Genomic DNA, 13581 nt, shown 5'->3' with positions numbered 1-13581 from the left:
GATTTGGTTGCAAAATCACTTCTAATTATTTTTACTCAGAGTGCTATCGGTGGACTTTGACAGAAATAGAATATTCACTCCGAAACGTGTAAATAAAGCATCTCGTCACCCACTTCATACACTAGAACTCCGATTTGTTGCTCAGTAGTGCAGGTCGTGCCACGCTTCTTCAAGCTTTTATCGGTTATCTCCAGCCTTAGGCCGCTTTCACACTGTGTTCCTCTTGGGGCTTCGGTCTGAACGCCATGAAAAATGGGTTTTAGATGTATGCACTGAAGGGGCCACTGAATACAATGGTGCAGACGTAGTCACCCTGTGCACTGTTGTGTACCATCTTTGAGGGTATACGTGTATTGCATGGAAACACCCAGATGTAGTAGACTATGTCTGGCAGTCCAACCCCAGTAAGCATTTACTCCTGAAAATGGCGCATAGCAGAGCACACAGTGATTCTGTCTGCAACATTATAGTCAATGGCCCCATTGGCGCATACATCCGAAATCTGTTTTGCAGTGGGTTCAGATGGAAACCCTGATGGGAATACTGAACAGGGAGAGAAACACTGTGTGAAAACAGCCTTAGAGCTTGTGGACCTTATGACAGCTGTTTGTGCTCCTATACTGGTTGTGTGTCACACAGCTACACAAGGTGAGCGACTTGCTCTCTCTTTTACTTTTCTTTTATTGGGTAAGACCCTATTGCCCTGTTTCTCCACAGTATTGCCTAAATAGAATATAAAATAAGTCTACAAATAACATTATTACATTAAATATACAGTTTTTATTTAACAAGGCAAAAGTCACAAATGCAAAGTTGTAACAGCAGTAAAAACACAAACATTAAGAGAGCAAGAAAGAGCAGATTCCTCCAACCCTCGGGCATATGTACCCAGACATTACACCTGCTGAACATATAAGTGAATCGGGTAACACAATACCTGAAACCAAAAATAAATTAAAGAAAACAAAAATGGCTATAACTAGATTAGACTTAATGAGTGTATGAACCTAGACATCATTTTAGGGAACATTCTGCAGCAGGAGCTTAAAACCTAAAAAGTACAAAATTATGTCTAAGAGATGTGATGAACGGAATAATGGAAGTCTATGGGAATCTCAAGCATTTTTCTGGAAGAACTTCTGGAAAAACTCTCAATTTTCCCATTGTCTTCCATTATACAAGAGTCAAGCCCTTCCGAGTGTCTGACCTGCTCGTTACAAGTACCAAGCACTCAAGCATGGTAGTGCTCGCTCCTCACTACCCATTACGAGCACCCGAGAATGGTAGTGCTCGCCCATCACTAATTAACAGCAAATGAGTCACTAAAGGAAAAATTAGAAGCATCATTCTCTTATCTGGGAATATGTCAGTACTTTGCTATATCTATATCAGCTGTGCTTCCAGCAAAGAGTTATAAAGATATGGGAAATAATTAATATTTTATAGTAAAATAAAAATAGGAAAAAGAAAGTTATTTGGACATATTATCCAACACTTTCATGTGTGACCAATTAACTAAAGTCTTCAACAGTACTGAAAATAATACAAGTAAAAATTGCAATAAAAGAAAACTTTACAGTCAAACATAATTCAAATGTACTGGGTCATTATATGAATATAGTAGTAGAATGATTACCCAATTTATTCCCAATGAAAGCTGGTATTACACATTGGACAAATGAGCCATTGATGATCCAATGAGTCTGCTAAAGAGGGGGTTCACTACTTGGACAACCCATTTTTAAATTAATAGATCTCCTTTTAAAAAAACAACAAAAAAACCCCACTAAAAACACCATATACTCACCACCCGCACCAGAGCCATTCCAATGATGTCGGCACCGGGTGTCCCAAGGATCTCATGACACTGCCATGAGAACCCTGCAGACAATCAGTGGCCACTCTCTACTGCCCTGCTTTCAATTCAGCTGCTTATCTGAGGTTCACAAATTGGGACGAATCTCAGACAAGCGGAAGTACGGTAGTAGGAGTGCAGCAGGCCAATAGCAGTCGCCAATTAGCTGAAGAGCTCATGTGGCAGAACACTTAAGTGAGCACCTCGAGATCCAATGATGACAGCGCAGGAATGCCATAGATGTGGGAGGTGAGTATACACGGTATTTTTTCTTTCTTACAAGGGGAACTATTTCATTTATAAAAGGGTTGTTCAGATTGTTCACAACCCCTTTAAAAATTAAGATGGCTGTACCTGTTTTATGACACAACCAACATTTGTATATAGTTGTAGGTTAACATTTTTACAATTATTCTGTCTATTTCTTATATTTTAAAGTTATTTCAGAGTGGATCTATCACCATATTTTACAATACTCATCCCATACATTCATTATTAAATACCTGATGAGGCTGGTGAACTTACTTTGAAAACCCATGATAGAATTGTTGTATGATCTTGATATTGAAATGACCACTTTAATATGAGACAAGGAAACTTTCATAAAGGCTTATATAAACATTTTGAGATGGATTTTCAAATAAGTACACCAGTCTCACCAGGTGTAAGAGTTCTATTTAATAAAGTACACAGTTTGTATTGTAAAATCTGCTGACAGAGCCCCTTAAGTCATTTGTGAATAGTCTATGATTGTTTGTCACCAGTTTGCAAAGTGCACTAGAAATATTCCACCAAGCTGTTGAAGGAACCCATGTAAGAAATTGATCCGAAAATGTATCAAATCTAGAAATTTACAAGATATTTAAAATAATCAAGTCTTCTTCCTTTTACCTTCATTTCTACATTCTTAAAACATTTTATACAATTTAGAATGTATCTAGCTCTGTATAGATCTTTCAGAATGACAAACCATACATTTAAATTAAAAGAAAATAAAAAATAAAAAAATTGTCTCAATGTTTTTTAATATATGAGTGGGTGAATTGAAGACCTCTCCCTATGAGTTATAGCTACACGATTTCAGTATTGAATAAAATTAGATTTATATTGAATTCAATTTTTTTTTTATTTAATGTAGGTGCAAAATAATACCCTAAATAAAAGGAAAAATTGCTATCTGTATCAAAACAGATAGCATTGGCAGGAATGGTGAAAAAAAAATAAAAATAAAAGGGTTATTACCAAAAAACAAGTTATACCATATCCATAGGAGAAGGAAATAACTTGCTTATCACTGGGGGTCCAACCACTGGGATCCAGTGATTCCTGTGGATAGTAATCCCCTATCCCATCCTATCTGCTACATTTTCTTTTTTTAAGGTAGAAGGGATATAACCTTATAATGTAACAAGAGCGATGATCTAAAGAGTGTTAAGTGTTAGTTAAATCAGTTACAGTAGATGGCTAAACAACATCGAATGGAAGGAAACATCAACTGAAATAATGGCCTCCTGGATAACGCTGGAAATCTTAAAGGGAACCTGTCACCAGTTTTTTCATGTCTGAACAAAGACTACCACCTTCAACAGCACCTGTGCTGCATTCCATAAAGGTGTACAGTATATTACCCCCTGACTCTCCCTGTATAATTCCCAAAAACCTTTTGAAAAACTCCAGCGCTCTATGTAAATACGGAGGTTTTGGTCTGATGGGCATCCTTGCTGCGGCATCTATCCCTCCTCTACTGCTGCTGATTGCTATCCTGTTGCTTTGGTTGATGTGAATGGTGCCTCATTCATGTAGCCAGGTGAAATCTTGTGCCTGCTCTGAGATATCACTGGCTCGCACACTTATATTGTAGGGTCTGCCCACAGTAGGGAGGAGCAAAGTATGTATGCTTGAGTCGGAAAAATCTCGCACCTGGGCAGAGACATTGTTGGCTCGTGCATACGCATTTAATGTTTCAGGCTCTGTAAACTGGTGATGAATATGAACAGGCGCAAGATTTTGCCCACCTATGTGGATGACTCAGGAGGCGTCATTCCTGTCCATCAACCAAGAGGACCGCAGGGGGGAGAGAAGGCTAGACACTGCAGCATGGACGTCCATCGGACTGGACCATCCAGATTAACAGAGTGCAGGAGCATTTTAAAAATTTTTTAGGGGTATACAGGGGGAGTCAGGGAATAATATACCCCTTTAAGGATTGCAGCTCAGGCGCTGTTGAAGGTGGTATTCTTTGTTCAGAAGTAAAAAAAACTGGTAGCAGGTTCCCTTTAATAAAGTTAGTACAAAAATAAACCTATATGTTATTATTGCCTTCTTTATGCCCAACAGAAAAGGAGAGCTCTACAATCTGCTCTATTTACTTGGCCTCTTCACACCTTGACAACATTGTACAGTATTGCTGAACTTTTGATGAGATATTGTTACACACGCTCACACACACTGCAGACCAGGACTCATATCCCTCATTGATAACGATGTTGTAGAAGAAATATCGGGAAACACATTTTCATATCGTAAATAACAAGCATTTTATATGGTTTATATTGCAACATTCGGGACATTACAGCCCCAGACCTTAAAAGGTATGAACAGGCTGGTGTCCATTCAGCTGGGTTATTGGTTTGTTAATGCTTGGCCGCTTGGTGACTTATGGTAAGCAAAAAAACTGCCAGTTTTTGTTTTAGAAGATCCACTTACAGAAAGTACTGACATAAAACATTCTATGTGCTCTAGCTTCCATTCACTACACCGAAGAGAAGGAAATAAAATCTATGAAATCAAGGTTGGATGCTATTTTTTTTCTTCTTTATATTTAACGCTCCATTTGTAGTTTTGGTGACGGCAGTTTATGACACTGCTTGAGGGAGACTAAAGAGTAAGAGCAATAAAAACCCACACTTCATTGATCGGTCCTCTCCACATTCTATGTCCTCTATACATCCACATGCTTGCTGTTACAATGTTCGTATTGCAACAGGGTAGAGCAGTGACATGTGTTCAGCGCCTTTTATTGGTAACTTGCGGCTGGTATAGTGGTGGATTATTTCTGGTACGCTGTCGAAAGGTGGGCTGTTCTGTCCTAGGACATACTGATTTTCTTTGGTACGTGAGAGCTTCATGTGCATGAATCCTTGGCTGCTCCTAATGGATAGAAATAAAACACAAAAACAAAACAATGTTACTTTAGGATATTATAAAGTATATCAAACATAAATATATTAGACATTAAGAATGTGTTCACAGGTTATTTATCCAAAGAAGCCTACAGATACGATCAAGAGAATCCTGTGAGCAACATCTCCTTGGTAAAGATCATAATAATTATATAATGGGAAAACTAAAGAAGAACAACCATATTTCTGACATTGACTGACAGCTAGATAAGCATTAGATTTCAGCATTAGAGCTGGCTGTTAGACAGTGACAGGGGCACGATAACAGCCACTGATGACTATACAATGAGCAGTGACTTAACCAGTACAGTCACCACCCCCATGACTGGAAGCAGATTGCTGCTGGGAGGAATAAAGTTAATTTGCTCCTGGCAGCGGGGCTCTAAGAGTCTGTGCTTGGCAGGTTCAGAACACTATTTATGTACAGATTGACCCCATAACTCATGGTTAATTGTGGGGGTGGGTTGTACAAAAAAAGTTCCCTTTAAAGTCAGCAGTTAAATGTTAAGCTCCCCCTCAATACACGTTATATAGCTGTCAGTTGAAAGAGGCTGTGACCGAATGTTTGGCCACTAGTCATCTAGGCCAAGCGCTACTGTGTTCTTTATGAGAAAGCCACTGACAGACATCATTGTTGGTGGTTTATCTCTGGAAGAACAAGGCAATTGCCAGTTCAATATGAAAATTATGGCCTCAAGTAAGATATGAAACCATCCTTTCTACAGACTGTGTATATAAATGTTACCAAGGCTCTAAAACACTGTTCCTCAACGAGAGTCCTCAAGCCTAACCAACAGATCAGGTTTTCAGGATGTCCTTACTATTGCACAGGTGATGGAATTATTCCCTGTGTAATTATGAGGAAATCCTGAAAACCTATCACCTGTGCAATACTGTGGAAAACCTGAAAATATGATCTGTTGCTGGGCCTTGAGGACTGGAGTTGAGAAACACTGCTCTAAAAGTTGTCTCTGGAAGTATTCTCAATGAGCAGACATCTTATACTAGACAATGTAGCAGCTTATCTTCCAAGAGAGCAAAAGATCAGAAATTACAACTCAACCAGTCTGATCCTTTTTTCCTCCAGGCAAAACAGACGCTTTTGGTAAATAAGGCCTAGGTCTATGTTCACCAGTAAGAACGTTCATGGCGCATATGGCAAAGATATTGGAAATGTTTATCATATTGTGATAACCGAAGCTTTACTTTCAGTCGCCATCTTACAGTTATATAATAGAGGATAACCATGCTGATCTGCTCATGGTCACCTGTGTTGTAATGAACTGCAACTCAATCTCATGCATATAAATAGGACTCAGTTACAAAAGCAGACAGTTCAGGTATGAGTGGAATATCTATGCGTAAAAAAAAGATAAAGTTGTTTTACTCATTTCATTCAATCACTTTGCTTCTGCCACTTCAAGTAGTTTGAGTGGCATAATTCCCACAATGTACAAAAGCCAAAAAAAAATGTAAATAAATATATATATATATATATATATATCCGATGCCAGTTTTACACTTATTATTTTCTCAATGATTGGATTATGTCTTAAATGGACAACATGTGATGCAGATGGAAAAGAATGGAGCAGTAAGGAAGAGTCACTATTCTAATGTTTACCACAGCAAGTTTGTAACATTTACAGATCTATTGTAATAGAAATACATAGAAGGCCACAGTGATACCAAAATATATTAAGTGATCCAAGGTAAAAGTATCCCAGAAACACTGTCATTTCTAATTACGCTCAGGCAGGTTATCGGAGAGCAGTGTCCTGGCTTTGAAACCATCTGCTGGATGAATGGCTCTCCAGGGAGAAGCAAGGAAGTGTTGGAGAGGACAGAGATGGAGCATATATCTCCGCACTGTGAAAGCATTGCAATTTAATTAACTCATTCACTTCCAGCAGAAGAAATGAATACCAAGCTGTATATTAGCTTTGCTATGACAAGTAAAGACTATGTGCTGTGGCACTACAAGCATCCTTACAAGGTTCCTTGTAGACTTAACCTTGAATCAGATCTGTAAAACTAGAATTGAACAATTATTGGAAAGATGAAATAGAACATCTATATTGTGCATTGACCTTATATTCAATTAGATTTTTCAGTCTAAGTAGGTGAGAAATTCTGTAATTAAATGTCTACTTTTTTCTTACAGTGATCAGTTTATGGCTTTTCATATTTCCATATTTGCAAAACCCTTGCTCAGAAACTATGATGTTAAAGTGTACCTGTTGGTAAGCTGCCACGTGTGTATACATAAGGGACAACACTTATTTCTGATCATTATACAATTTATATCCTGTATTTTTCTCTAGTTTCCGCCTGTATGCTTCATCTCTAATTTTCAGTTATCTGTGGATGGTGACATGTTGCTAGGCCGAGATGAATGGACCCGTGAAAGTTCGGTTCAGCGGGATCAGCTGAAGTTTAGCAAAACGTGACCTGAACCCCAGTTTAAGTCACTAATTGGGCAGTTTGGTTCTTGACTCATAGCCAGACAGCCATAAGCAGAACAGTTCTGGAGGTGGGTGGGGCATTTTACTTTTTTTTGGTGTACACTATATCTGATCATGTTGTATGTTACTCCCCAGTGTGAGCCATTCAAACACCGCAAACTGCTCTAATTAGTCTGAGCCCAGAGTACTGAGCATAGTGATGCTCGCACTAGTGTTTAGCATACGTAAAGCACAAGAACTCCAAACCTTAACTCTGATTTGTCTGCAAAGTCTGTGATTGGTATGATCACCAAACACCGACTTTGGAATTTCTCATCTCTTAGTATAGGAAATGCTAGGTGCATTTTCAGCAGATTAGAAATTGATACAGTAGTAGCCTAGGAGATAGAGCACGGTGGTTGGAGTAAAGATTGAGTTGGTAAGTCAGACAGGGCAAATAAGTCAGTTGAGTTCAGTTTAGTTAAGATGTGGCAGTGTTTTGCACAGGAGGTCCTGGGATCACGAGCTCTGGATTAGGGTTTGCCCATGCCTCAGGAGTATCTTCCATTGTGTCCCACGGGCACGGCTGCAAGAGACAGGGACCACAGAAGTCAGACTCGGCTGCTGGAGGGATAGTGCCCAGGATGAGGGCTGGACAGAAGGTTACTCCATTTAGCAGCGGCAGCATAATGGAAACGCAGGAAAAAATGGCATTATCTGTCCTAGGAAGGTTACTGTGAAAGTGTTTATGAAGATTGAAAAGGTTTAATGAGAAGATGTCTCTTATGCAGAACGAATGCGAAATAAAAGAAGCAAAGTTTGAGTTCAAAAGAAATTGTTTTCTGTGTTTTGCCCAAGTCTATGACACCACACAAAAAAGTCAATAAATAACATTTACCTCATGTCTACTTTATATCACCATCATGTGTAAAATATTTGTTTGATTTTGTTAGGATGGTAGAAGCTTTAAAAATGTACCAGCTATTTTACATTTTGTTCCAAGGAAATTTACAAAATTTTTTTTAGGGAACTACTTGGTTTTAAAGTGACTTTGGGGGACCTGTATATTGGAAACCCCCAAAAGTGATACCTTTTTAAAATCAGGGACCCTCAACATATTTAACACACAGCTGTCAGGTAGTTTATTAACCCTTCAGGTGGTTTTCAGGATTTAATGCTAGGTGGCATAACAGGAAAATTGTCTGAACAGGTCACTATAACTGAAAGACTATAAGGCCATTATTTGGCCGTGAATTGCCATGGCAACCATCAGGACCACACAATCGTGATCTCAGAATGTCAATGGAGAGCGCTAACTCTGTTAACCACCTAGATCACGTAGTCAATATTGACAGCAGCACCTAAGGGGTTCAACAGATATGGTCAGTGACCACACTGATTGTGACTGATGCAGCAGGGTGTCACCTATAGTGTACAGCTACGGCATTTTCTCCCATTGGGTATGCTATTCACTTATATCTCAGGCCAGTTTTAAGTCCTATTGTTGGTAACTAAGGGGTTAATAGCAAACTAATTTGAACCCCCAGTGAGCTGACAGTCTGTATTGTCTTCAACAAGATGGATATTAGCAGTTTTCAATATGAGTTCAGTAGGTGGGGGATTAGAAGTATAGATGGAAGCATTTTTCTCTGATAAGATATATTACAAAGTATTGTATATTTGGTTGTACTATTGATACATGCAACATTTTCTAAAACACCAATGGCTATTTAAAGGGTTTGTACCTAAATGAGAAGTTCTCTCTATCTACAGGATAACTTCTCATCTTGGTGAAAATCCTTTAAATTATGAGGAAATAACTCTAAAATGTTTTACAGCAGTGTTTATTTCAATGGGGTACAAACTACAAAATCTAATCTACAGGTTCCAGATGGAAATTAACCCCTTCATGACCTGGGATGTACCGATGCGTATGCCTTTAATGCAGGCTTGCATGGTGAGCATCCATGTTTCCCCGCACAAGTTGGCTGATCTGATCAGCTGACATGTGAAGCTAAAAGGTGCGTGTGGATCTCCGATTCTCTGTTCCATCGGCACCTGTTAACTAGGTAATTCCCGCTGTCAATCTCTGACAGTGGGATTTAAAGCGCACTGGTGGGGAGAGAGTCATTCACCGCTCGCATTGTTGGCCCCATGACATGATCACAGAGTACTGATGGATTGTTATGATGGCCGGTGGTAAGCTGATGAGCCCCGTCACTGTCATGAAGTAATTATTGTGAGCACCAGAGTTCACAGGAGATCAGCATTTCTGCTGTACAGAATGGTGCTGAAATATCGCTCTATAGAGCAAAAGTGATCAGACGTGTAAAGTGTAAACAATAAAACGTAGTATAAAAAAAAGTTTAAAAAAAACACTACAGAAGTTGAAATCACCCTATGTTTGCCCCAATGAAAATAAAACAATTAAAAATAAACATATTTGGTATCGCTGTGTTCAGAAATGACCATTCTATCAAAATATACAATAAATTAATCTGATCGGTAAAGTGCGTAGCTAGAAAAAAAAATCAAAACACCACAATTACAGTGTTTTGGTCAACGTAATATTGCAATACCATGCAATAAGAGGCAAATTTCAGTATTTTTTTAATGAGAAAAAAAAATATACATGTTTGGCATCTACAAACTTGTATTGACCTAAGGAATCATACTGCAAGATCAGTTTTACCATATAGCAAACAGTTTAAATAAAAACTTAAAAAAACAACAGTGGCATTGCATTTTTTTTTAGCAATTTCAATGCATTTGATTTTTTTCCTCCCATTTTCCAGTACACTATGGGGCAGAATTAATGGTGCCATTGAAAAGTACAACTCGTCCAGTAAAAATAAAAGCCCTCATATGGCTACATTGATGAAAAAATTAAAAAAAAGTTATGGCTACAAGAAGAAGAAAAAAAAATGTAAAATCGCTGGTTGATGAAGTGGTTCAAAATGGTACAGCAATCGGAAAAACAAGTGGAAAACCTTTGACATCACCAATATATGGAAGAAAATATTCACACACACTGATAAATTCTTCATAGGACATTTAATTATTCCTGCTCAATTAGAGCAACGTTATGAGCCATGATATATTAGAGTTCAGGGTTATACCTAGTGTGAACTATGAACGGAGACTTACGAATTCTGAATAATATATTGTAGACCTTTTTCTACTTTGATTAATCATATAAAAGCACATCGGCATCACACAGCATGGAGCAGCCTGGATAAATCTGCTGTGTTCTGCTCTCAAGGTCTTTAAACCAATACTGACAGCTCAATATACAAAAAGATTTATGGCAAAAAACTCATCTATATCTTTCTGTCTTGCTGCTTTGTCAACTGACGACATATTTATTTAGGAGCAGAGGAAGATTTATCTGGCTTCCTTACATCTGCTGTTTAATCAATTGGATATAAACTGAACAGTACTTATAAAGTGACTCTGCTGCCACTTCAAATCCATTTTCTTTGTCTCCGTCTTCGAAGGGATGAAAAAGAGGTGTACCGTGAGCCACAATCTCTGCATTTTTGTCCCCTTGAAGATAAGGCAGTTTCTTTGTGTTTTTTCCTCAATGGACTCGCTGCCAGACTGAAAGATGGGAACCTTGCCTAGGAACCATTTGCTTGTGCGACAGATTAAACCTGGCATTATATGCTTAATGTTTCTGCAAAGAAACGCACTTCATAAACACCAGAATCTATAGACACGCTGCCTTGCATCAACATTTTCTGTAGCACATGTTCAAATTAGAGAAATGTTGGCAGGATCCACAAATGAATGCATTTGGGACATCTTGACTCTCCTCTGACAACTGCTGCAATTTACCGAACATTTAGGATTCTGAATATTCCTTTTGCTAAACAACTTAGTCCCTAAATGTACAAACAGTAAGGCAATCCCAGCATGCATGACTATGGGACAAAGGTTATTCGTTATCTGTGTATACCGAGCATAAATTTGCACTGTATGCACTGTAATTTATGATTATACAGGGGAAAAATGCTTAAAGAGAACTGTTACGAGGGGAACCCGGGGAAGCGTGCCAAGATGGGAAATGGACTGCTTCCGCCGGTCAAGGTCCACTGTGCGGTGTAAGGGACCGCCGCTATGGTGGGTGAAGAGTGAGCGGGTTGCTGCTAGCGATCGTCTGGAATGTCACAGACGATCTATGTACACCGATCTGCCCTAACCCCTGAGGGTTGTATGGCACAGATCTCACGGCTCGGTGTACCTGTTGCACGGGGAAGCACAGAGGTGCCCACGCACGTGTGCCAGTGGAAGTCACGAGAATATGGCACGAGGGTAGCACAGAGGTGCCCACGCACGTGTGCTTTCAATAACCAGGTGAGTCCAATGGAGACTTGAGGAGCTGACCTGGGACAGGAACACGGCCTGTTGACGGGGGTACTGCCGGAGCAGCAAGGCAGGAACACGGCCTGCAAACGAGGTACTGCCGGAGCAGCAAGGGCCAAGCCCACAAGAGACAGTAATGCCTGAGCAGTGGCGTGGCAGCACGCTGCCAGACATCCAAACATAGAAGGACGGTCGCGCGCCGCCATGATGGCAGGGGGAGCTTTTAAGGAGGTGCAGCTCCACCCGAGGGCGGGCGCGAGGCGGAGATGACGGACTTGACCCAATCAGGGTCCACGACGTCCCAGCCTGGCCAGTCAGGATTCACCACGTCACCAGCCTTGTCATCAAGCCGTGTGACGTCAGTGAGCGAATCAGGACCCACCACGCATTGCACATGCTCACCCTCCTGCCTCTGGGAAATAGAGGCGGGATCCTCGGTCTCACAATGTGCAGAGATAACGGGAATCTCACTGCTTCCCTGAGCAGTAAACCTCTGCACATTGCGCAGCCTCGCAGACCTTCGGGGCCGCTGAGCAGGAGAGTCTGCGGCAGGCCAGGAATGGGAGACCGCTTCACTCCTTGTAACAGGAGAACCACTAGGTGTCACCCTTCTGCTGCCTCTCTGAGAAGGTATCTCCTGCACACTGCGCAGTCTGGCAGACCTTCGGCGCTGCTGAGCAGGAGTGCTCGTGGCAGGCAAGGAATGGGAGACTGCCTCAGTCCTTGCCTCAGGAGAGCCACGAGATGTAACAGAGAACCAGTCAGCAGGATTTAGCAATTTAACGTAAAGACATGGCCATAATGGCGCTGTTCTACTGATTAAATTGATTCCTTTTGTGAAGGAATCCGATATGTGGTTCTTTTTTAATCAGCTTCTGAAGTTTTCTTCTAATGAGATTTCTGTGCATCATGGCTGGACTCTGGTTAGGTCATCTTCTTTGCCCCTCCACTTGGTCTCCTGTGTGTCTATTGCCCCCATTTTCGAACTCTGCACCATCGTCGTCGTCATTGCTATGGGCGCATTTTGATTCTACTGCCAGTCTTCTGATCTTCAATAAGATGGTGCTGGAAGCAACGCATGCACAAATCGAGATCTCAGCTTTAAGAAGTCACTAAGTCGAGATCTTGATCTCCGCATGCATTGCTTACGGTGTTATTTTATTGAAGACCAGACGTGGAATCGAAGCACACACACGCTGTACACGCCAATAATTGAAGATGAGCAAACTTTCCAAAAGGAGGAAAAAGACACACAGGAGACAAGTGAAAGGGCAGAGAAGCAATGTATGACCCTACCCCAGTCCAACCACGATGCAGAGAAAACTCATTAGAAGAAAACTTCACAGGCTGATTAAACAGGAACCAGATATTGGACTCCTTCACTAAAAGTATTAGTTTAATCAACATCCCAGTGCAATTATGGCCATGCCTTTACTTCATATTGCAAACCCTGCTGACTGGCTCTCTTTAATGTTTTGTAGCTGGTTAGGTAAGGTTATATGGCAATACTCAATCATACAAGACCAAGAGAAAAACTGTTTAAAATAAAGTTTGTGGCTGGATTAATCAGTATTTTATACCTGAAATTTGTATGGTATGTTAAGAAAAATGTTTGGCATGGTTGGATTTCAGTGCCTATTGATAATAGGTAGAACATGCACAAATAGAAAATATGATAAAACACATTAGTGCAAATTAATAGTAAAGTGAATTTCCCACACGAATAAAGTATACT

General features: G+C 40.2%; 1 protein-coding gene across 3 annotated transcripts in view; it reads right to left on the bottom strand.

Annotated features, from left to right (window-relative positions):
- Positions 1–757: 757 nt before the first annotated feature.
- The window catches only part of SHF (Src homology 2 domain containing F), a 365439-nt gene continuing 352615 nt past the window's right edge, over positions 758–13581 (bottom strand). For all 3 annotated transcript variants that reach the window (XM_075345669.1, XM_075345670.1, XM_075345672.1), the window contains one exon: positions 758–5005. In XM_075345669.1, the coding sequence (XP_075201784.1) occupies positions 4819–5005 (187 nt within the window). In that variant the 3' untranslated portion in view covers positions 758–4818. The remainder of the gene's footprint in view (positions 5006–13581) is intronic.

Source organism: Anomaloglossus baeobatrachus, chromosome 4, assembly GCF_048569485.1.
Source record: "Anomaloglossus baeobatrachus isolate aAnoBae1 chromosome 4, aAnoBae1.hap1, whole genome shotgun sequence".
NCBI lineage: Eukaryota > Metazoa > Chordata > Amphibia > Anura > Aromobatidae > Anomaloglossus > Anomaloglossus baeobatrachus.
Note: the sequence above shows the minus strand (reverse complement) of the source record. Positions and strands in the feature narration are given on the sequence as shown.